Source organism: Centroberyx gerrardi, chromosome 7 (assembly GCF_048128805.1).
Source record: "Centroberyx gerrardi isolate f3 chromosome 7, fCenGer3.hap1.cur.20231027, whole genome shotgun sequence".
Lineage (NCBI taxonomy): Eukaryota > Metazoa > Chordata > Actinopteri > Beryciformes > Berycidae > Centroberyx > Centroberyx gerrardi.
This window is the reverse complement of record NC_136003.1, coordinates 26,359,179-26,379,745: the sequence shown is the minus strand read 5'-3', so window position 1 is coordinate 26,379,745 and position 20,567 is coordinate 26,359,179. Positions and strand designations below refer to the sequence as shown.

Here is a 20,567-nt window from a genome sequence, read left to right as displayed (position 1 = left end):
GTATTGAAGCACAGATCATGTTTTTGCAGGAATGAGAATAGAAAATTTTAACTTTCATCTGATCTCTCACCCCGATCAAGCAAATACAAACAGGTGACACTTTCTCTTTAAGTGTATTAGGCTGAATATCACAGTCAGAACAAGTAGAGAGCGACACGTGCCACATTCACTCCGGGAAAACAAGGTGGTGATAATCCAGAGGAGCAGAGGTCAAAGGTCACTGGGAACGCAAGGGAGGACAGGCTCGGGACGTCCTGGGGGGCCCCGGGATAACAAAGTCTCTCTAATCCAAATTACCGCTGTCTGGGAAACCAGTAAAGACCGCGGGCGTGACTCTGCCGCAGCTCCTCACCTGTCCGTTAACCATCAGACAGAGACGATCTGTGGAAACACAAACAGCCGAGACCGGGGCGAAAATAAATTCATCAAGCAGACAAGATTAGCAAAGTTGTTCCTGATATGAGAAACGGATTATCTCTGGTTTTGACACTGGTAAATTTGGATATAAAAACTGTGAAAAAAAAATATGAGGGGAAGCGTTTTGCTTTGAGGGACTGGACCGTTGGCAGGCTGTCAAGTTTATTTAGCTATTTTGGTCGCCGTCAGCTGTCCCTTTTATATTCTCTTGAGAATGTCTGCTGCCATCACCCTGCCAAGTAATCCCCTTATTTGAAGGGGGGGATATTTGAAAGCGGGGGTGCGGGGCGGGAGGGTCCCCGTCTGAGCGCCCAAACAGGTGGAAACGTGTTCATGGCTGAGGCCGTCACTGCGCAGGGAGCCTCCTGGTGATGGGAAACGAGGACAACAGCCAGAGGTTAACGGTGCTCGTAGATGCCTCACATGGCGCCGCTCACTTAACGCCGCCAACACGACTTGTAATATTCTTACTGGAGGATGAAATGTCAAAAACCAGAAACGAGAAATCCATGCATCCACAAGCCACGACTTTCTAATCACTCATTAGCTTGAGCTTCACAATTCACCACAAGTCACATTTACAGTGTCAGGCTGAAGCTGAAGTTTATTAGAAAACACCACAGCATGAGAATGTGACATGAGACGCTTTTACAGAGAGAGTAAAGTTTACTCTGGATAAAATAAATCAAAAGTTGAATAAATAAAACACAAAAATACATGCTTTCATTATTACTATTTTGACACTGTTCCATTTTATTTATAACACATAATGAAGTGATTTGATTACTAACTTTTAAATCTCCTCATACACATTTTTATAAGCTTGTTTTTATGTGATGCTGTTATGTGACGTCTTTTATCCCATTATTTTACTGTAATGCTGTTTTTACCCTCTGTTCCTATCTTTTTATCTTGATGTAACTTGTTCTTTATTTATTTATTTATTTATTAGTGATGCACAAATAAAGATGATGATGTTGATGATGACAACGATGATGATGACAGTGATTATTATTATCGTCATCATTATCATCATCAGGTTTAAGTTACTATACAACTGGAATTGTAACAGGAATTCATTAATTAATCATGAATTATTCATTCATCATTAATAATATATTCTTGACAGGTATGGCTCACGCTTTCTCAAGCAATCACAACTCAAATTACATTTAGATTTTATTCTGCTGCAGTGGTTACAAACCAAACAAATGTAAATAAACCTTTTACAGTTTTAAAATCTAATCAAAAAACTTGTTCTCATCCACTGTCAGTCCTTGTATGAAGAGGTATTTTAATTAATTTGAGAATGAATAGCCTACATGTCTCCCTCCATTTTGTTTTGGTGCTGGGGCTAATCATTCATGTGCATGTTTGGATTGAGTGATAAGCCAGATGCTTTCGTGCCATTTTAGATGTGTGGGATCCTTGCAGAGCAGTTTCTATCATTACTCCTGTGGCAAAATCCCAAAATCCGACCCTAACATCACCTTATATCACAACCGTTCACTCAAAATAAGAGAGCCAAGCCATGCATGCACATACAGGGTAAAAGCTGTATGAGTTGCTGAGGGGTATAGGATGCTCGAATCTCAGGCTGTAATATCGCAATGGACATCACAAACCAAAAATAAAGTCAGCGAGTGGCCGATGTGGCTGTGTGCAGGCTGATGGAGATGGACGGAGGGAGAGAGGGAGGGAGGGAGGGAGGGGAGACGGTGTCCAGCGGTCCAACGAGCATCAATGTCCTGAATGTCCATATTAGTCCACGTGGGACTGCAAACCTATGGCAAGGTCCCCAAGCTATCAGGTTTACTTAATTCCAAGACTCCTGGGTCTATTTCTGATCTCCTGTAAGGTGATAGCCTGTCCCCCCATTCTGTCTCCTTCACTTTTGCCACCAGCTCATCCTTTACCACTCTCTCTCTCTCTCTCCCTCTCCCTCCCTCTCTCTCTCTTTTATCCCAATCCAAACTTGAGGCTGCGGCTAAAGTTAGATTGGCCGGCGGAGGGGTATATAAGCCCCCGGGGATCCACGTATAACGCGGCTTCACACAGTCTTCTCTTTCTTGACCATCTAAACCTCCACACATACCGTCTCAAGATGGTGAGTACCATCATTCCCTCATCACTGCTCTCTGCTGATGGAAGGCTCTACAGGGGGGAAAGCCAAATCAAACCGACCCTTTGGATTAACCATCACCTTTTGATACGTTTTGGCCTATGTAACAGCTTGAAATAACAAATGCTGGGAGTGTTTGTTTTCACTTCCTATAGATCAAGCATGTTTTGGACATGGCTTTTCCTCATTGGATAATAGGCTACCTGCTGTTCATGGCGATACAGTTATCAGGATGCTTGTGTTTAAATGTGTTATTAATATTATTGGTAAATTGTGGCTTTATGTGGCAGAGAATAATGTACTTTAGGTGGCATGCCAAACTGAAAAATCTGCAGGGTTATTTTGGAGAAAAGAGAGCCTTTATAGATAGTTTAGGAATGCAGAAATTTGTGTTTCTTAACATAAACTGGCAAAAGATTTGAGTTCATAAAACAAATGCATGCCATATTGGTATTCAGATGATACATTTTATGACTAACCTGAGGACTGCACCTGATCTACCGCAGCATCACCTGCCGTACAGCATGAACTGGGGTTAGAGGTCAATTAGCGTCACCGTGGGTTGCAGCCCGGGGCGGACGGATTCACCCAAGGGTTCACCCGTGTGTGTTTTTGTCCCACAGGCACCCAAGAAGGCCAAGAGGAGGCAGGCAGCCGGAGACGGCGGCTCCTCCAATGTGTTCTCCATGTTTGAGCAGAGCCAGATTCAGGAGTACAAGGAGGTGAGGATTTCTCCGCCCCAACATGCCAACATTTACACTTTAGTCATCTTTATGGTCACCGGTTGGTCGATAGAGAAATGGAGAGGGACTGGTGTGATCTCAGCTTGTTTACTCTTGTTTTTACTCAAGGCTACAACCAAAATTAGAGTTTGGTGAAGCCGCTCCTGGATCCATTTTCGCAGCAGTTGCTCTTCTGCTTACTCCCCTCCCTGTTCCCCTTCTGACAATTCAATAAGCAGGAGCATGTCATTAGGAGGAGCTCTGAAATTTCTGTCGCCCTCTGAAGCGCTCCGCTGTCCACTCGCCTCTGACCCCCCAGCTGTCACTCACACATCTCCTTAGGTCTGTTGCTGACGGCTGGGAGGACAACTGGAGCTCAGCAGGCGGACTGTAGTGTAGAACAAAGACAAGGAAAGGAGAATAGGAACGGGTCAGAAGGGAAGTTAATGGGGGGGGGGGGGGCAAACTTTCAAAGGCAAACTGCTTTTTGTGTGCTTTCAAAATTACAATTACGAACGATTTGATGAGCAAAAGAAGGGAGAGAGCAAACCAAAAGGCGGAAGTCTAAAAGTGTGTGAGTGTTGGGGTGTGTGAGGTCAGGGAAAGGGGATTTTATAGGGACGGGCCGTCAAGAGATTGGATTATGATGGTGTCTGTGTTTTCGATGTGTTGTCAAGGGATATGGGCTCCGAATAGAGGGGAACATTCCTCCTGTGATAAGTGATACAGATTTCTTAAGTGCCACTTAGGGAATGTATGACAGGATCATTAGGGCGGTCTTAGCACTCTGCACAGATGGAAAGATGGCAGCCGGGGGAACGCCTGTGTGTCTGTTGGCGTGTGTGTGTGTCTGTGTGAGAGAGAGAGAGAGAGAGAGAGAGAGAGAGAGAGAGAGAGAGAGAGGAGGAGGGAGGCAGAGATAGAAAGAGAGAGAGTGATGAGAGAGGTTGCGGACTGAGTTCAAGTTCAAGTCCAAGAGGTCATCTTAAGTTTCATAGACGCAGCTCAGCCATGAGAAGGGGGGGAGTGAACGGATCAGACAGCTGTACCAAGATGATACTTTCCCAAATTAACATGTAAGAAAAACCCTGAGGTCCACCTCAAGTCCCCCCAACCCGCCAAGGCCACTAAAGTCATTTAACTTTTCTTTGCCGCTGCCTTTTTCCTGCCCAGTATCCCCTAACAAGGTTTACATAGCTTTGCGTCATGAATCCTCACCACCTGACACTTTAATGGACACACTGTTGACTGAGGAGTCCCTAAAATGTTAAAGAGGTGTCACCCTGTGATTTGTGGCCCAGCCTGCCCTTTTCTCCATCTGTCCCATTGGTGACAAGTGGACACACTCCGGTGTTGTTTCGTAAAAACTAATAAACCCTGTTGGTTTGTCTTTTTCTCAGGCTTTCACAATCATTGACCAGAACAGAGATGGTATCATCAGCAAAGATGACCTGAGGGACGTTCTGGCCTCAATGGGTGAGCTGCGCACAGTGGAACAGAGTGTGTGTGTGTGTGTGTGTGTATGTGGTGTATATGTATTTGTGTGTAATCTTAAACTCTGTGCTGTGCAGGCCAGCTGAACGTGAAGAATGAGGAGCTGGAGGCCATGGTCAAGGAGGCCAGCGGCCCCATCAACTTCACCGTCTTCCTCACCATGTTCGGAGAGAAGCTGAAGGGTGGGCGTCTTATTTCCTTTTGCTAATCTGACACCTGCTTTTTACCCCGCTCACTCCCCAACTCTCACTCCCGAGTTGTTGTATGTTTTACGATATAATGAAGTTAAAAGTGTCCGTACAGTAGCTTGGTGTGAGTCACTGTTATTGATACCTTGACTATTCCTGTCGTCCCTCACTAGGTGCTGACCCCGAGGACGTTATCGTTAGCGCCTTCAAGGTCCTGGACCCCGAGGGTACTGGAACCATCAAGAAGGAATTGTGAGCACCTTCTTATTCTTTTTATAATCATATACCACAGCACATGTCCAAATGGGAATAATTCTGAATTTGACCCAATAATAAATAATAATAAATCTCTCTGTGTTTGTCTCTTCCAGCCTTGAGGAGCTCCTGACCACTCAGTGCGACAGGTTCTCCAAGGAGGAGGTAATGTCTCCGACCAGTTAAAGGAATACACAGAGTTTTGGGGAGATTAGTCAATCACTTACCTGTTAAGTGATGAGAACATAGACACCAAAATCATCCATATGTCCCTGGTAGATCGTTCACTCTGGCGCTCCATGCGAACACTTTAGCAGACACTATGTTGAGTGACAGTAGGCAGCTAGCATTATCAAAAGTAAGAAGAATGACCTTTTAGTAATAAAAAAGTTGTGTATATTTTTTAATATATGGCCGGTAGATTCATGAATTTAAAACAATTAAATATCATTAACTCAATATAGCTGATGTAGCCATTTTTATTTTTGGAACTATTTAGGATGAAAACCACATATTCATCCACTGCGCAGTGATTTTTAGCCGTAGAAAGTCTCCTTCACTTCCTACGCAAACAAAGTAGTCCCTGCTAGTTCAGAACAGTATGCTATTTTTGTATCATATTTTGTGTAAATTTTACCAATCTACACAAAACTGCCAGACTTGACAACATAAAATGACTTACCATTTAGTTTTAGAGCTGCTACAAGTTCTTATTTTCTCACTTTTGAGATAATGCTAGTCGCCTACTATCACTCAACATGGTGTATGCTAACGTGTTAGCATGGAGCAATGCAGCTAATAGGGACACATAGATGATTTGGGTTACAAATGGGAAAATCTCCCAAAAATGTGGTGTATTCTTATAATGAATCTCATCATATATTGTATATCATTTCACCCCGTTGCCCCGGTGAGTTGCCAACCCTCGTCTCCTCGTCTCCTCCCTCAGATGAAGAACCTGTGGGCCGCCTTCCCCCCAGATGTTGCCGGCAATGTAGACTACAAGAGCATCTGCTACGTCATCACACACGGAGAGGAGAAGGAGGAGTAAAGAGAAAGACAGAAGAGAAGAAAAACAGCATCCCTTTGTTATTCTGCCCTCCCTTTCTGTCCTCCTCTTCCTTCCCAGCTTACCGTTTGTGTGTACCCATGTGCTCTGTCGCTCATGTTCGAACCAAAGACTCGTCGCACTGACGCATGAGAAGGCCGACGCTCGTGGGATGTCTATGTTTGCTTATGGGGAACTGGGATTATTTTCAATAAAATGATCTTGTAACATCATTTCCATCCACAACCACCTTCTCTTTCCTCGCAACCTCTCTCTCCTCACCTCTACACCTCTCTCTACCTGATTGCTTTTAGCATCTTCGGTGCTTGTGTGAGTGAAAATGTCCCATGGTTTCTCAGGGGGAAAATAGACACAGTAAAGGTTTATTCCACTGTTGTAGCATGGGACGCACACCAAACACGGGGGACCTCATTCCAAATTTTGAAGAAGTCCCCCCCCCCCCCGGGTAGAAAAGGTGGGAAGAGGGAGAGCGTTTTCAGGTTAGCACAGAAAAAGAAGTCTCCTTAAAAAGTGATGACCACTCTTTTTTCTGTAAAAAAGCGACAACAAAGACTGCGAAGGAGAGGAGCGAAAGGGCCGAAAGAAAACATTCACATCTTCGCGCTCTTTCCCTCCGCTCCTTCCGGCATCGCTCTCGAATCGCCATTTTTTCCATAAGCTGTCTCGATTTCATTCTGACTGGACTCTTCCTCACCTTCCTCTGTAATGAATAAAAGGGACAAACTGTGAATAAAACCTCTTTTTGTACAATAGTGTCTCTGTTCAGTGGCTCTGTGGGAGAGGGTTTGAGAGAGGCAACAAGTCTAAAATATTATGAAAACCCCTCATATGCTGCTGGTGAATAGATCTAGTGACATCTAGTGGATCTTCTTCACAGTGCGCAGGTTGAATCTTACTCATACAAAGTAGTTAGTACACATATTGCTGCATTACTGAGGCCAACCACTCTCTAAATAAATCACCAAGACCGGCTCTCTTATTGCAGCGACGTCTGACTTTTCCCATTAACTGTACTGGGGAAATGATCTGCATGGCTGGCTAATGTGTATCTGCGCCCAAATTCATAATGGTTCCCAGAATAGGAGCAGCAGCAGTGTGACTGCAGGTCAGCTCAGATGACCAGACACATAACTTTATTAGGATCTCAGACTTTTAACTGGTCAGCACTGCTATTCTCAGACCTCTGAATGTTTAATAATAGTAATTACGTTGGTTTACGCCAGTTCCTTATTTGACAAGTTTCGCATGTCAAATAAGGGAAACAAGAAAGACAAAAAAAAAGGCGAGATGATTTAATATATTATGGTTTATTACTCATCATCACAAATGTCATTATCATTATCAATTAAATACATCAGGTGTAGATCTTCTGCAGTTAAGGAATGAATTCAATTAGCTATGATTTTATTTCACTTTTCGCCAGAGACAAGTTTCATGTAAACTTAAAAAACACAAAAGACAAACGGGGGTACGGGGGAGAGAACACGGACAAAAATTAGAGAAGCGATTGAGAAGCTTTTAAATATTTGCATCAGCGGGGTCATTCCCAATCAAGTGTAATCAATCACAACGATTTCAGGATCGATGCAGAAACGCACAAAAGGACCTGACGGAAAGTGGATTTCTTGATTTATCCTCAATATTGCAGAGCTGAGCGCTGATTCCGCATCGGGGGAATCGCGAAGAAGTGCGAGATTCATTTGATCGTCGTCACATCTTGAGCCCTCTTGACAAAGAGAAAAGACAAACTTCGAGAGCTTTAAAGACATGAGCTGCGAGGGAAATATTGCTCATCTAATATTGTAATCCACGGGCCTGATGTGTGCTCGGGAAACACCAACCATAGAATTCATTTTCTACGGCACCAATTGTGATTTCCACTGCTAGTAGCGAATGGCATCAAGAGGTGAAATCGGTGCTGCTGTCACCACACACTACCAACAGTCATGTGATGGAGTAAGGTTTGCATAGACGTGTTCAGGTTATCCTCACTAACTACACTAGTCTGCGCTTATAATGGACTGGACTCAAAATAGAGAGGGGGGGTGGGAGGAACGGAGGAGTGTGTGACAATTAATTTTCTTAAAAAATGACAGCGATGCCAAGACCTAAAACTAAGTGAGAAACGGTGAACATGGAGGACAATGTTGGCTACAATTACACGAAAAAGTCCCTCTAATCCTGAACTACGAAAACAGTACAGAGAATCACTGTTAAAGAGCATCAATGTTTTTTTTTTTTTTTGTTGTTGTTTTTTTCCCCAGACCATCAAATGTGTGTTACAGTAACTAGCTGGCACTACGCATCATATACTGATGGGGTTCAGTGCCGTTTAACGTTATGCATAAATATGTTACAGTATAGAAACACTGAGTGTGACTGGGTTAGGGAGTTAGTCGATAATTCATTATGAATGTTACAACACAACTTTGTGAGACAGACACACTTCAGATCTTCAATGACAGAACTATTCAGAGCTCATAAATCACCTCTTAGTATATTATACAGTACGTTTTAAGACCTTCGACTCCCTAACGTTACGTCTAAAACACCCATTCATGTTTATTGTTCTGCTGGAGGCCCATTTTTCCCCTCTCCAGTCGGTTTAATACTGCACTTCAGTAAATATGGAGACTCGTGAACCTAAGATGACCGAACCAACGATGGCGGTAAACTTAAAAATCGCAAAGACATGCATTGAGTTTGTCGTGTAAAAGCAGAGGACATAACGTGCAAAAAATAAAAACAACAACAACAACAACAAAAAAAAAATCTTAAAAATAAACAACACTTTATATGATCCCCCTGCGACTACAACCGTGTGTAGCCGGCCATCGTTTCCAGTCAACCAGGCGTCTATTATTCACATAGAAAAATAGTCAGATCCAAAATAATAATAATAATTCATAATATACTATATTTGATTAAATTAACCACTTTGTACATAAATACATCAGAGCCCGAAGGTCAAAGTTCAGAGGTTAATGCTACATTGGCACACCTGGCACGCCCAGTCAAGTGGCTTCCTATAGGTCCTCAAGGCATAGATTTCCTATGTGTGAAACCCGGCCTGATGAGACTCTACTTTCTACATAACTACCAATACGGAGTGGTCGACTTCAGCGGTGCTTTGTGACAGGGCAGTGCAAAAATAATCCTTCATTCTTAAGAAACTTGAAATCACATTCTACTGGGTTAACGAACGCAAAGGTCCGGACCCATATGAACATTTGGCTAAATAAAATACATATATTATTTTGTTCATCAAAAGCAAAATAATACTAATTTGACAGATGGACATTTGGTCTGCAGGACTCATGCAGGGTCACTGCTGGTAGTATAGCATGTTTTCACACTATCAGTATATCAATATGCTGCACTCTCTCCTTGTTAAGAGATTTAAAATGAGGTTTGCAAACAATAAAAACTACAAAAAAAAAAGAAAGACAGCTTTGAAATGCTCCCTATGTGTTGCTTTGTCAGGGACAAAATACACACATAATTTAAGAATTAACGAACAGCTAGGAGCCACCACTGCAAGGTGTCTGATTCCGGCTAATTCTAATTCTCCGCCTCTTTTCGTCTGCGTATCCCTGTGTACGTCCCTCCGTTTACCCATCGGATTAATTCCTACGACATAAGAAAGCAAAGGGTGCGGGGAGAAGCGCAGAAATGATTCAAGGATGGCATGACGTGAGAAAAAAACAAAATGCAGGCAAAGAGGGCGACCGAAAACAGGGAGGCCACACACAGAACAGTAACACATTTCACTACACTACTAAGGCACACACTCACAACATTTAACGTTACAATAAATATATCCTCCTGAACACCCAACAACATTACTAGCATTGCCGTCTTCAGTGCCTGCGTTTGAGACAATTTCCAAAAGGTTTTCTTTTTCTTTTTTCTCTCTCAGGCATTCCAGGTAACCTGTCCACAGATGAGAAATGACGGGGCATATGGAGCGCTAAGAGGATCCTATATACTGTAGGTAGATTTTTTTATTTACATATTCTATGGCACCATAACTATTTCCACAAACTTTTCGGTTCAACAATTCCTTCATTCAATGTTTTTCTATCCACTGCCATCAATCTGATTAAAACAATCAAAATTAAACCAGAATTTAAAAAAAACAAACAAAAAAAAAAAACTAAAAGAGATAATGACTGTGGTCTTCTGAAATTAGTCAGAGCCTCACAGTCCATGCTCCAGTTGCAAAAGGAAATTTGTCCCATCTTACTAAAACTTAGTGACAAAGAAAGCATTGGGCGAGGGCCAAAATGCCCCCCAGGTGCTATTAAAACCATGATCCAGTTGTCTCCGTCTTAATCCTGGGACTACATTAAGTCTTTAAAATGATGCACTATACAGGAAGCCACCCCCCTTTTTTTTTTTTTTTTTTTTTTATTAATCACTCTTTCTGCTTCTGGGGGTCTTTTGTTCCTCTGTCCTCCTTTTTTTTTTTTTTCCAGCGTCCCCCTTTTCATTCTGCTGGAATGACGGGGTGGAAAACTAGGCCGAATCTCTTGGTGCTGCAGCTCCATTTTTTTCCTCGGCCTCTCCTCCCCCTTTGTCCTTTTTCTTCCCCCCTTTCTCTTTTTTCTTTTCTCTCTCTAGCCTCTCTTTCTCCCTCTTAGACCTCTCTTTGTCAGCCCTTTCCTTCTCCTTCTTTTCCTTCAGTTTTTGCTTCTCGTCCTCTTTTTCCTTCTTCCTGTCTTCTTTGCTTTTCTTCTTTTTCTTCCCTTCTTCCTCTCCAGGTGTTGCCGCGGCCGCTGCTGCCACTGCCGCTTCTTTTTTTGCATCTGGACAGGGGGGCAGAGGGGCGTTGTTTGCAGTGGGCGACGGGATGGTCGGGGTGATGTGCTCAGAGACGATCTTAGGGGAGGGCGACAGAGTGTTGGGAGGTGGTTTGCTTGGTGTTGGGGCCGAAGCGCCAGGCTGGCCCTGTGCTGAAGGGGCTTCTGAGGCCGGAGCAGGCCCAGGTGACGGGCCGGCCGCCGTCCCGACAAGGGGGCTCTGAACGTGGGCTGCCGGCGCCCTGGGACCGGCCCCAGGAAGGGGTGGCTTATGGGCGGGGGCTCGGCTCGGGCTCGAGGTCGCCGCGGGGGGCGGCTGAGGCGGCAGGCCCTCAAATCCTGACGGCCCGGAGAAGGAGCCCTTCTTCATTTGGGAGTGGAAAGGAGTCTTGGACTTGCGGAAGCCGGGGAGCGACAGGAGGCTGGAGGAGGCCCTGAGGGGTCCGGGAGGAGGGACCGAGCTTCCCAGGAAGGAGAAGCTGCCGCCCGAGCTGATGGAGGCGGCGCGGCGTTTGTACTCGTGGATGGCCCTCGTCCCGTGGAGGCGGCGGCCCGGCTGGTGCGTCAGCTCCCCTCTGGACTCCCTCCACTTCCTCACCTGGATGTTGCACTCCCTCTCTATCAGAGCCTCCGTCACTGGGAGGGTGATAATCTGCACAGAGAGAAGCAGAAGGTAGACAGAGGAAGTAAACATTACTTATTTAGGCTACAGTGCAAGTTGACTCATAACTCGTGTCGGTGAGTAAGAACAGGAGTTGGTTGTGCGCATGTGTCTGTGTGTCTGTATGTGGTTTGTGAAGGCCAGAGAGACACTGACCTCCTGTACCAATATGTCCTCTCTGATACTGTCGGGTGAGATGTTCCTCAGACGCTCCATGGTTTCATACATGCCCTGCAGCTCCCGCAGCTTATCCACAGAGCCAAGCATCTGCTTCAGCAGCACCAGGCCCACACGGAAGACGATCTTCACCCCTGAAACCACAGACATTAGTTATGTTTCTATCCAACTAACAAGTACATTTTAACAGAATTTTAAGTGACTTTTAGACAAATGTGTTTTGATTGCTATTTATCACATACTTTCTGTACAGTCAAAAAAAAAAAGAGTGTAAAAATACTTGGATGTAAACCCAGCTAATGACCTAGATACAGACAAGAGCCTTGAGAGCTGCCTGCAAATCAATTCATCAAGGTGCTTGACTGCCTGTGTATTTGAACAGTACCTTCACAGAAGAACATGTCCCATACACGCAGCACACAGGACCACGGTAAGGTCCGTGAGAAGACGCACATGAACCACTCGGTCATGTAGAGAATCGGGTCGATCTTGAACTTCTTAAGGTGACGGTACGCCATGGGACACGTACGCCGCAGCAGGGAGAAGAAGATCTCTCCATCCAGCTGGATCGCTTCCTTTAGGAGGTTTGGCAAAAGGACGAATCAATAAAGCTCAGAAGGTCTACACAGAGATGGAGTATGAGAGACAGACAGACAGGAGTTTGCTCATTCACTCACCAGACCGGCGCTGTAGTAGCCTGGAAGGTATTTCTCACATATCTGGACGAGGCACCAGAAGGCTTGCTGCAAAACAGAAGCACATTATATCAAACAATTAGAGTTTGCAAATTCAAAACCTGGTTCCACTGAGGTTCCAGTATTTCCAGAAATTAGTGAACTGAAACATGTTTGCCAAATCAATTCCTGTAATTGATGACCAGTTTTTTCCTGTTCTTTTTTTAATACAACCAAATGGAAATTTTTAATTCGCTATTTAATCATTTTGCTCTCCATTCTTCCCTGGTCTACTTGTGTAAGTGACAGCGAGGTTGTGACATGATATAGTGAACTCGGCGAGAGGTGAGTGAGTCGTTGAAAGCAGTTGCTTTGCAGCTGAAGCGCATAGCAGCAGAGCGAGCATGGCAAGGATAGAAGGAAGAGATCAAAAGTGTGCCGATAGTTTGATAAAGACCACAAAGTAGACTAGGCAGACGTTAGAAACTAGACATCTAAACTGTGGCTACACTTCGATAAAGACATACTACGCTCCTGTGTCACAGAGAAGTGAACTGAACACACACTGCTACCTGAGCCTCACCACTTCATGCCTCAACCTTGCAGTCAAACACACACACTCGCACACACACATACAGTACAGTTGTGTGATGTGCGTTCAGGCTGAACACATTTTGCAGTCAAGGGTATTGTGAATAACACAATAATAAAACACTATGGTATGAACAGTTAATCATTAATTCATTCTATTTCAGGTTTGGTAGCAGAATTTCAATCAATTCTATCACATACTTAGTATTTTTGGGTTGTTATGAAAGTCTGTAAGAGTAATATTTATGAGAAAGAACCCAGTAAGGGAATAGTTAAGGAATTGGACTGTTAAAAAGGAATCATTAAGGAATCGACATTGATAAAACCTTTTTATTTACTAACCCCAAACCCAATGAACACTAGGGATGGGACAATATTGAAATTCAATATATCTCCATCCAGCTCTCCATCCAAATTATATTAATTACACTTTGTAATGACATTTTTAAAATGTTTACATTCTAGCAAGCCAATGCTAGAAAGATTTTTGTGGCTCAGAAATAAACATAATTCTGCACAGTCAGACTTTGTTGTCACTGAACTTTTATTTATCACGTCGTATCGTGAACCACATATCGCGGTATCGAATCGTATCGTGAGATAAGCGTATCGTCCCATCCCTAATGAACGCTCTATCTCCTATCCATCCCTGCCCCCCCTCCCCTCCCCTCCCAGTCACCCCCCCTCACCTCAGCAGGCATGTGCATGAGCAGCACTGCAGCCACTGGAGCCTGGGCCTGGCAGTAGCCCTCGTCGGGCCGGTAGATGGTGTAGGCCTTCAGGATCCGATACAGATCCTGTTGCCTGTGGGAACCACCGCCAGGGAGAAATTAAGCAGTGGCCAAACACACTGAAATGCCTGACCACTGCATGCACTTTCCTATGACTCATGGAGGGAACAATGCAAATCAAATCAGGGGGTTCTGGGCTCAAGAAATGGAAAAATTAAATGTTCCAAGGCAGACAAGAATAACTGCCTTTGAGAACACTTCACTCCAATGTAAGTGAATGAAAACTCTTATTAAGTAACACTATATTTTCATATATATCATTATATTTTCATAGATGTTTTCATGTTTTCTTTTTCTATCTTTTCTTCCTTCAGTATGATCTACTGCTATCATTTTGCACACACTAGAAGTAATTAATGTATTCATTGATTTTTCATAAATTGCCATTCCTATATCTTCATCTATTTACTTAATACGTTCTAGTTTGATTTGATTTGGTCATTTTAAAACAATTTACATATATGAGTGTATATAGTACATATATAGTGTCTGACATTGTTGCTTGTGTTATGTTTACTATCCCCAATTTCCCTATTCTTATTTATATCCTGTTTTTCTTTGCTGCATCCTGTTATCTGTTGCTGCAAAGGCCCAATTTCCCCATGGGGATCATTTAAGTTTGTTCTAATCTTTAAACACTCATATAAACACTGCGGAAGCATTTACCCATGTCCACCACGAGCAGCAAACATTTCATGGAAGGGGAACTGTCGGTGCAGGTCCTTCTCTATGATGTCCAGCCATTTAGCCTCTCCCTGCTCTCTCTCCAGCTCCTGTAGGTGCAAAAGTGAGAGAAATGTTTCAAATGATTTCTCAAGTCTTGGTGACAAGCACTAAATTAGCTATCAAAGTGGATTAGGCTGCAAAGGCCTGTATGAAACCAGGTTTAACAGACTAAACAACAACTGAAAAGTGAAAAGGTAGAGGAGAAATTGTTCCTCAGACAAAAGCAACAGGCTGCTGGGACCCGGGCCCAGACGAGGCCGGACCCCCCTCCAGCCTGGACAGGGAGGTGGGGCTCTGACAGGCAGGATTACCGGTACTGATAAGAGGCTTACAGCTAGCTAGGTTTGCGCCTGCGCCCCTTCAGCACCCCTGGAGTTATAATTGCCCTACCCAGCCACAACTCCCCTATCCTACGATCTTTCACTTAAGAGTCAGCCACTTAGTCAGAAAACCCTCTCCACTGACCTTGAATGTTCTTAATCAAACTAAAATCCACCGTATAAGAGATCCAAGATCTAACTGAATTTCCATGTGATACTGCTGTGTACTTTTCAGTTTTCTGACTATCCATATTTGTAAATGCCCTCTTTGATAAATGCTTGGCCAGTAAAATGACATTTTTGGCACCATGAGAGCTTGATTACACAATAGAGGGTGTCTCTGTCTTTGTGGTAATGGTGATGTTGGGGGGTTGGTAGCAGTTATACCTCGAATTTCCCGGGATTGGCATCCAAGAGATCTTTGCTGTTGGATAGCAGCTGCCAGGCTTTGGCCCTGAGAGACGATGGAACCCCCTTCCTACAGCGCAACTTCACCTGCGACATACATACAGGCAGACACATGGGAGTTTCTCCAAGGCATTATCTAGTGTACCCAAACCACACCCAAACATTCACATACACACACAGTTCTCATTCCTAATTCTAAACATAAATCCTATGACACATTTGGAAGGATGTGAATACCTTCTGGAAGCGATGTTTAATCCACTTGTCCCAGTTGTTGAACATATCGAGCCATTTCATCTCTCTCTGTCTGGCCACTTCGACTCGAAGATCCTTTTCACTGTAATAATGAGTAATAATATAGTATGAATACGTCATTGATAGAACTGGGAAGTATTCTGTTTCATACTCCATAATATTGGACTCTAGATGTTGATGATGTGTTTAGAGAGTTTTTAACCCATGCAGCACATAATACGGCTCACTTTGTCTTCAGCGTTCACACATACTCCATTACATTGAATTAGTGAGATGACTACATCCATACACTGCCACGAAGGCACCATCGCTACCCAGAGCAAATCAATAAATGTTTTAATTATTCAAGGGCGGAAGAGCAATTAGCCTGTCAGGAAAACTAGAAGCAAATCTGGGAAAAAAAAAGAGGGAGTGAGCAGATGGGTGGGAGCGGGGTGATACAGAGGAAAGACACACAGTCAGTACATATTGAGTCACAAAATCGCTCTCAGCACTATCTGAGTCAGACCAAGGAGAGATAAAGGACAGATAGATATGTTTAGAGCAGCAGAGAAGGAGAGGACAGTGAAGAGAGGGGTGGGACTGGGAAGAATGGAAGATCACTTTGGGGCAGACGAGTGGCAGAGGGAATCAGATGACCAGGGAAGGCCGGGCGGCTGATTAAAAGGAAGACAGGCACAAAGGCAGGCCAGAATCATCACACAAGGATTCACATCTGTCTGTGTAAATCAAGTGACCAGCCACAATCTAATGCCATCTCATATTCCAAACAGTGAGCTGTCTGCATGGAAGCATAAGAGATAACAGAGAAGCTTCCCATTTCCCTCCCTCAAACAGCCATACTGGAATGTGGGCTTATGATTTCAGAATACCTCAGCCATAAAGGAATAAAGCAGTGAGCATATTCAGGTATGCCAGGAATATCTCACTTGCACAGAGGCTGGAAGATATAAGAGTGTATGATGTGTGGTTGTTTTGATGTTTTAATACCTACCCACTTTCGCTGTACTGATTCCCACCGAGGAAGCCATATTTATCAGTGCGTCTGACAGCCAGGCCGTTGATCTCGGAGTCTGAGCCCACAGAGCTCCCATCCTCTCCGAGCCCAGACAGAGACTCCAGCGTCCCCGACATCAGGCTGGCCGACTCCAGGTAGCTGAGGGTGTCGGGAGCCGGCCGGGGGTTGGGGTTGGGCAGGAAGAGGGCCGAAGCCGGCTCGTGGATCACTGGGAGCGAGGGGCTGGGGTGTTCGGCTCTGGTGGGGGTGCTGGGCAGTTCGGCATTCCTTGCTCCGCTGGGAGTGTCAGGTTTTGGGGACAGAGGGGGAGGCTGAGTTTGAGGGTTTTGTGCTCGTTGCGGCGGCTGGGGTTTCTCTTCTTCAGCCATTACTGCTGCTTCGGTTATTGTTGTTTGGGCGGAGCCTTGGGGAGCAGGTGTGGGATCTGAAGCTGCAGTGGTTTGGAGTTGGCTCACTGTCAACTGAGTATCATCAGTGACAGGATTAGGGTTGTGGGTGACATGCACGCTGGGGTAGAGATTAGGTCCAGGATTAAGATCAGGGGAGGGGGATGCCTGTTGCACTACGGCCTGAGCTGATGGCTCACTGGGCTGAGCAAGGGTCTCTGATGTGGTGTTCAAGAGGTCTGCAGCAGCTGGGTCACTGACTGACACCAATCCAGTCTCTGCATCTTTCCCTGCCACTTCCTCATTCTGTGGCACAGCCTCATCTACCGATAGGGGGAGAGGATTCTCAGCTGTGACCCCTCCTGGGACAGGTTTGGGGGGACATAAGGGCGGGCCCGGCATGGGCTTTTGGGGAGACAGGGGTGAACCTGCCGATTGTGTCGCAGGAGTGTTTCCAATCAAAGCTTTGTCATTGTAGAGAGAAGACTTGGGGATGGATGCCTCCTTGGAGAGCTCTGGAGCAGAGAGGACAGCTGAGGGCGGCGGGATGGATGGAGCTGCATGATGATCGCCTAATGCAGGAGGTGATGGGGTTAGGGTGGAGATTTCAGCCATGGTTCCACTCTGATCTCTCCTTTGCAGATAGAGGGAGAAAGATGGAGGTAAGTTTTCTTATGCCAACTAACAATCATCCATTCAGTCATTAATGTTCTTACAAATGAAACTTGCATCTGTTTGGTTCATAAACAATCAACATATCAATGGTGGATAATGAGAAAATCTACTTAAACAGAAATCATGACAATGAAAACTTAGGAAGGAAGTCTGAGGCCAAGTGTGTCTGTTCCTCTTCTTAAAATTGGAACAATAGAGAAGCAGTTCAATAAGTGGGCTAGCCTAAATTTTTGAAATCATGGACATTTTTGGGACATAGTGCTTAGAAATACACACCACTTAATGATGCTGGGCTCAAGTATAAGCAATTAACACCAGGAGCCCATCCAGCCCACCAAACACAGCATATCAAACATGCTAACAGATAGTACACTTTTTACTCTTCAATCATGACATTTAGGTGTACTGTTTATAGAAACAATAACAATGTAAACAATAATAGTAATAAACATCTCTGTTTAATCTTTTGCAATACAGAGAAACTTGTATGTTAGACTTATATTGTAATATGACTTCATAATAAATGGAGTTAGCAGGTGTACTACAGGAGCATTTGGAGAAAATCTCGTCAAACCATATCATTAAGATAGGTTCAGTATATTGCACCATAGCAGATTTAACATGGCAAAACTGGAGATCAAAAAGCTTAAATAAAACAAGTTTGCGATTTGCAATTCCACAATTTCCTTTCATCAGCAGGCAATCCAGGGGCACAAAACAAATATGCCCACAATGTTAAAAAAAAAAAAAAAAAAGCTGCGTTAACGGACCCACAGATTTTTTTATAGATGGACCGGTGCATTAGCAACTATCTCAAAAGCTACCCTGATGACCATGGAGATCCAGTATTTTGCTGATGAAGCAGGTTTATGTCTGTATAGTGGTGCTTCCAGACAGCTAACGTTTACCTGCTAGTAGCTAACATTAGCTACAACAGCTCAGCCACTTTGTTGTCGTATCCTCCCAAGAGGCCTCTCTCAAAGCGACACAACTTCCCGATTCAGCACACAGCAGATATCATTTACTAACAGCTAATAGTCAACACCCTCCCTGCCAGGCCCCGGCCGAGCCCAGACCACGGCCTTGCCCATCCGCTGCCCCGGTCAACCACAACTTCAATCCCGCTACTGAACTCACCCACGGCCGGCGTGTCAATGTGATCCGTCCGCCTGGACAGCCAGGGGGTTCCTGTCCGTGGCCCCCCCACAGCTCCGGTTCCGTTACCTCCTCCGTTAAATGAAAACACGAAAAAACGAGGCCGGGTGACAGGAACAACTGAACTGGGTGAGGACCTGGAGGCGCAAATGTCCTGCAAGTGGCGAGCTAGCTAGCTAAGTTACCAGCTAGCTAACTTAGCTTATTTTAGCTTACAGCCTTAGGTTAGCGGTAGTGTTCTGTTGTTGTTAGCCTAGCTAGCTAGCTGAATGTCTCGGTTACCCTCACACATATCACGTTGCTGCGACCATTCTCACCTACGTGAAGCAACCTTGTTTGTAATATTTTTCATTCTGAAGCAAACTGGACTTTCTTTGTTAAATTATCCAAGTCGATATTGCCTAGCGGCTGGGGCACATCCAACTCCAGCCGCCTGCATTTCCTACTGACAGCTACGTGCGCGTTCTCGTCAGTATCATCGGGTACACACACGCATCTGCACGGGAGCCTCCCTTCCAGTGAACTCATCCGTGAGTGAACTACACTGAAATAAAAAAATAAAAAATTAAAAAAATATGATTCTTTATCCAAATTTGCTATTGTTTCGCTCAGTCAATCTCATTTACCACAAATAGGCCTACACACATTAATAGCTGAATCTCTATCGCTTTCACTGGAAATAATATATATATATATATTAATATAATATATATATAATATAAATAATAACTAAGTACCTGACTGATTAACTAACTAACTAACTAACAACAACAACAACAACAACAACAACAACAACAACAACAACAATAATAATAATAATAATAATAATAGTATAATTATGTTTAATGTTTATTTGATAGCACTTTTTAAAAGAGCTTACAAAGTGCTTTAACATCATATTTAAATTAAAATAAGTAAGAACAAGAAGGCACCACAAAATAAAAATGTACGAATAGAGGGTAAAAACAATGTATTAGTAAAAATAATAGGATGAAAGACATCACATTAAAGCGAGTAAATCACCTACACTATATTGCTATGCTTTTTTTTGCCAGTAGATGGCGCAATCCCCCTTAATTACATCCATTTTGACTGGACGTGAAAAACTGGGTGTGAACGATGCTCAACACCCACACACCCGACCACACACACACACACCACACACACCACACACACACACACACACACACACACACACACACACACACACACACACACACACACACACACACACACACACCACTACACATGTTTTAACACTTTTTTTATGTCACATATCAAGTGTATCACAGGACATAAACATTAGGGATACAAAACAATGATGTGGCCACTTTTCACACACATGGTTTCCAAACACACACACACATCCACTAGAACGCGTACAGATACACGTACACACACAACTTGGGAGTGAGTAATGTTCAACATCCACCCACACACACACACACACACACACACACACACACACACACACACGTACACAGCATAGACGTGCGTACATACACACTCAAACTTACAACCTGGAAGAGAGTGATGATCAACACACACACACATACAAACACAACACACACACACAAACAGACAGACAACCTGGGTGCAACCAATGTTCAGCACACACACACACACACACACACACACACACACATACAAACACACAACAC

General features: G+C 44.1%; 2 protein-coding genes across 2 annotated transcripts; one reads left to right on the top strand and one right to left on the bottom strand.

Annotated features, from left to right (window-relative positions):
• Positions 1-2,409: 2,409 nt before the first annotated feature.
• mylpfa (myosin light chain, phosphorylatable, fast skeletal muscle a) lies at positions 2,410-6,479 on the top strand. Its single transcript, XM_071900931.2, has 7 exons — positions 2,410-2,524; positions 3,163-3,261; positions 4,662-4,737; positions 4,833-4,937; positions 5,117-5,195; positions 5,315-5,363; positions 6,148-6,479. Exons 1-7 carry the CDS (start codon positions 2,522-2,524, stop codon positions 6,247-6,249), a joined length of 513 nt encoding a protein of 170 aa, XP_071757032.1. The 5' UTR covers positions 2,410-2,521; the 3' UTR covers positions 6,250-6,479.
• Positions 6,480-7,555: 1,076 nt separating this feature from the next.
• On the bottom strand, positions 7,556-19,315 carry tbc1d10b (TBC1 domain family, member 10b). Its single transcript, XM_071900930.2, has 10 exons — positions 18,889-19,315; positions 16,667-17,707; positions 15,655-15,754; positions 15,397-15,504; positions 14,630-14,736; positions 13,862-13,976; positions 12,585-12,650; positions 12,293-12,482; positions 11,887-12,041; positions 7,556-11,721 (listed from the first exon to the last, which is right to left on the bottom strand). Exons 2-10 carry the CDS (start codon positions 17,689-17,691, stop codon positions 10,786-10,788), a joined length of 2,802 nt encoding a protein of 933 aa, XP_071757031.1. The 5' UTR covers positions 17,692-17,707; positions 18,889-19,315; the 3' UTR covers positions 7,556-10,785.
• Positions 19,316-20,567: the final 1,252 nt, after the last annotated feature.

Excerpts from the sequence above, each read along its gene's own strand:
- mylpfa (XM_071900931.2), top strand. Across the intron at positions 4,738-4,832 it reads GGACGTTCTGGCCTCAATGG|GCCAGCTGAACGTGAAGAAT; the intron begins GTGAGCTGCGCA and ends TGTGCTGTGCAG. Across the intron at positions 4,938-5,116 it reads GTTCGGAGAGAAGCTGAAGG|GTGCTGACCCCGAGGACGTT; the intron begins GTGGGCGTCTTA and ends GTCCCTCACTAG.
- tbc1d10b (XM_071900930.2), bottom strand. The coding sequence starts at position 17,691 with ATGGCTGAAATCTCCACCCTAACCCCATCACCTCCTGCATTAGGCGAT. Across the intron at positions 15,505-15,654 it reads TTAAACATCGCTTCCAGAAG|GTGAAGTTGCGCTGTAGGAA; the intron begins GTATTCACATCC and ends TGTATGTCGCAG. Across the intron at positions 12,483-12,584 it reads GCTACTACAGCGCCGGTCTG|GAAGCGATCCAGCTGGATGG; the intron begins GTGAGTGAATGA and ends AACCTCCTAAAG.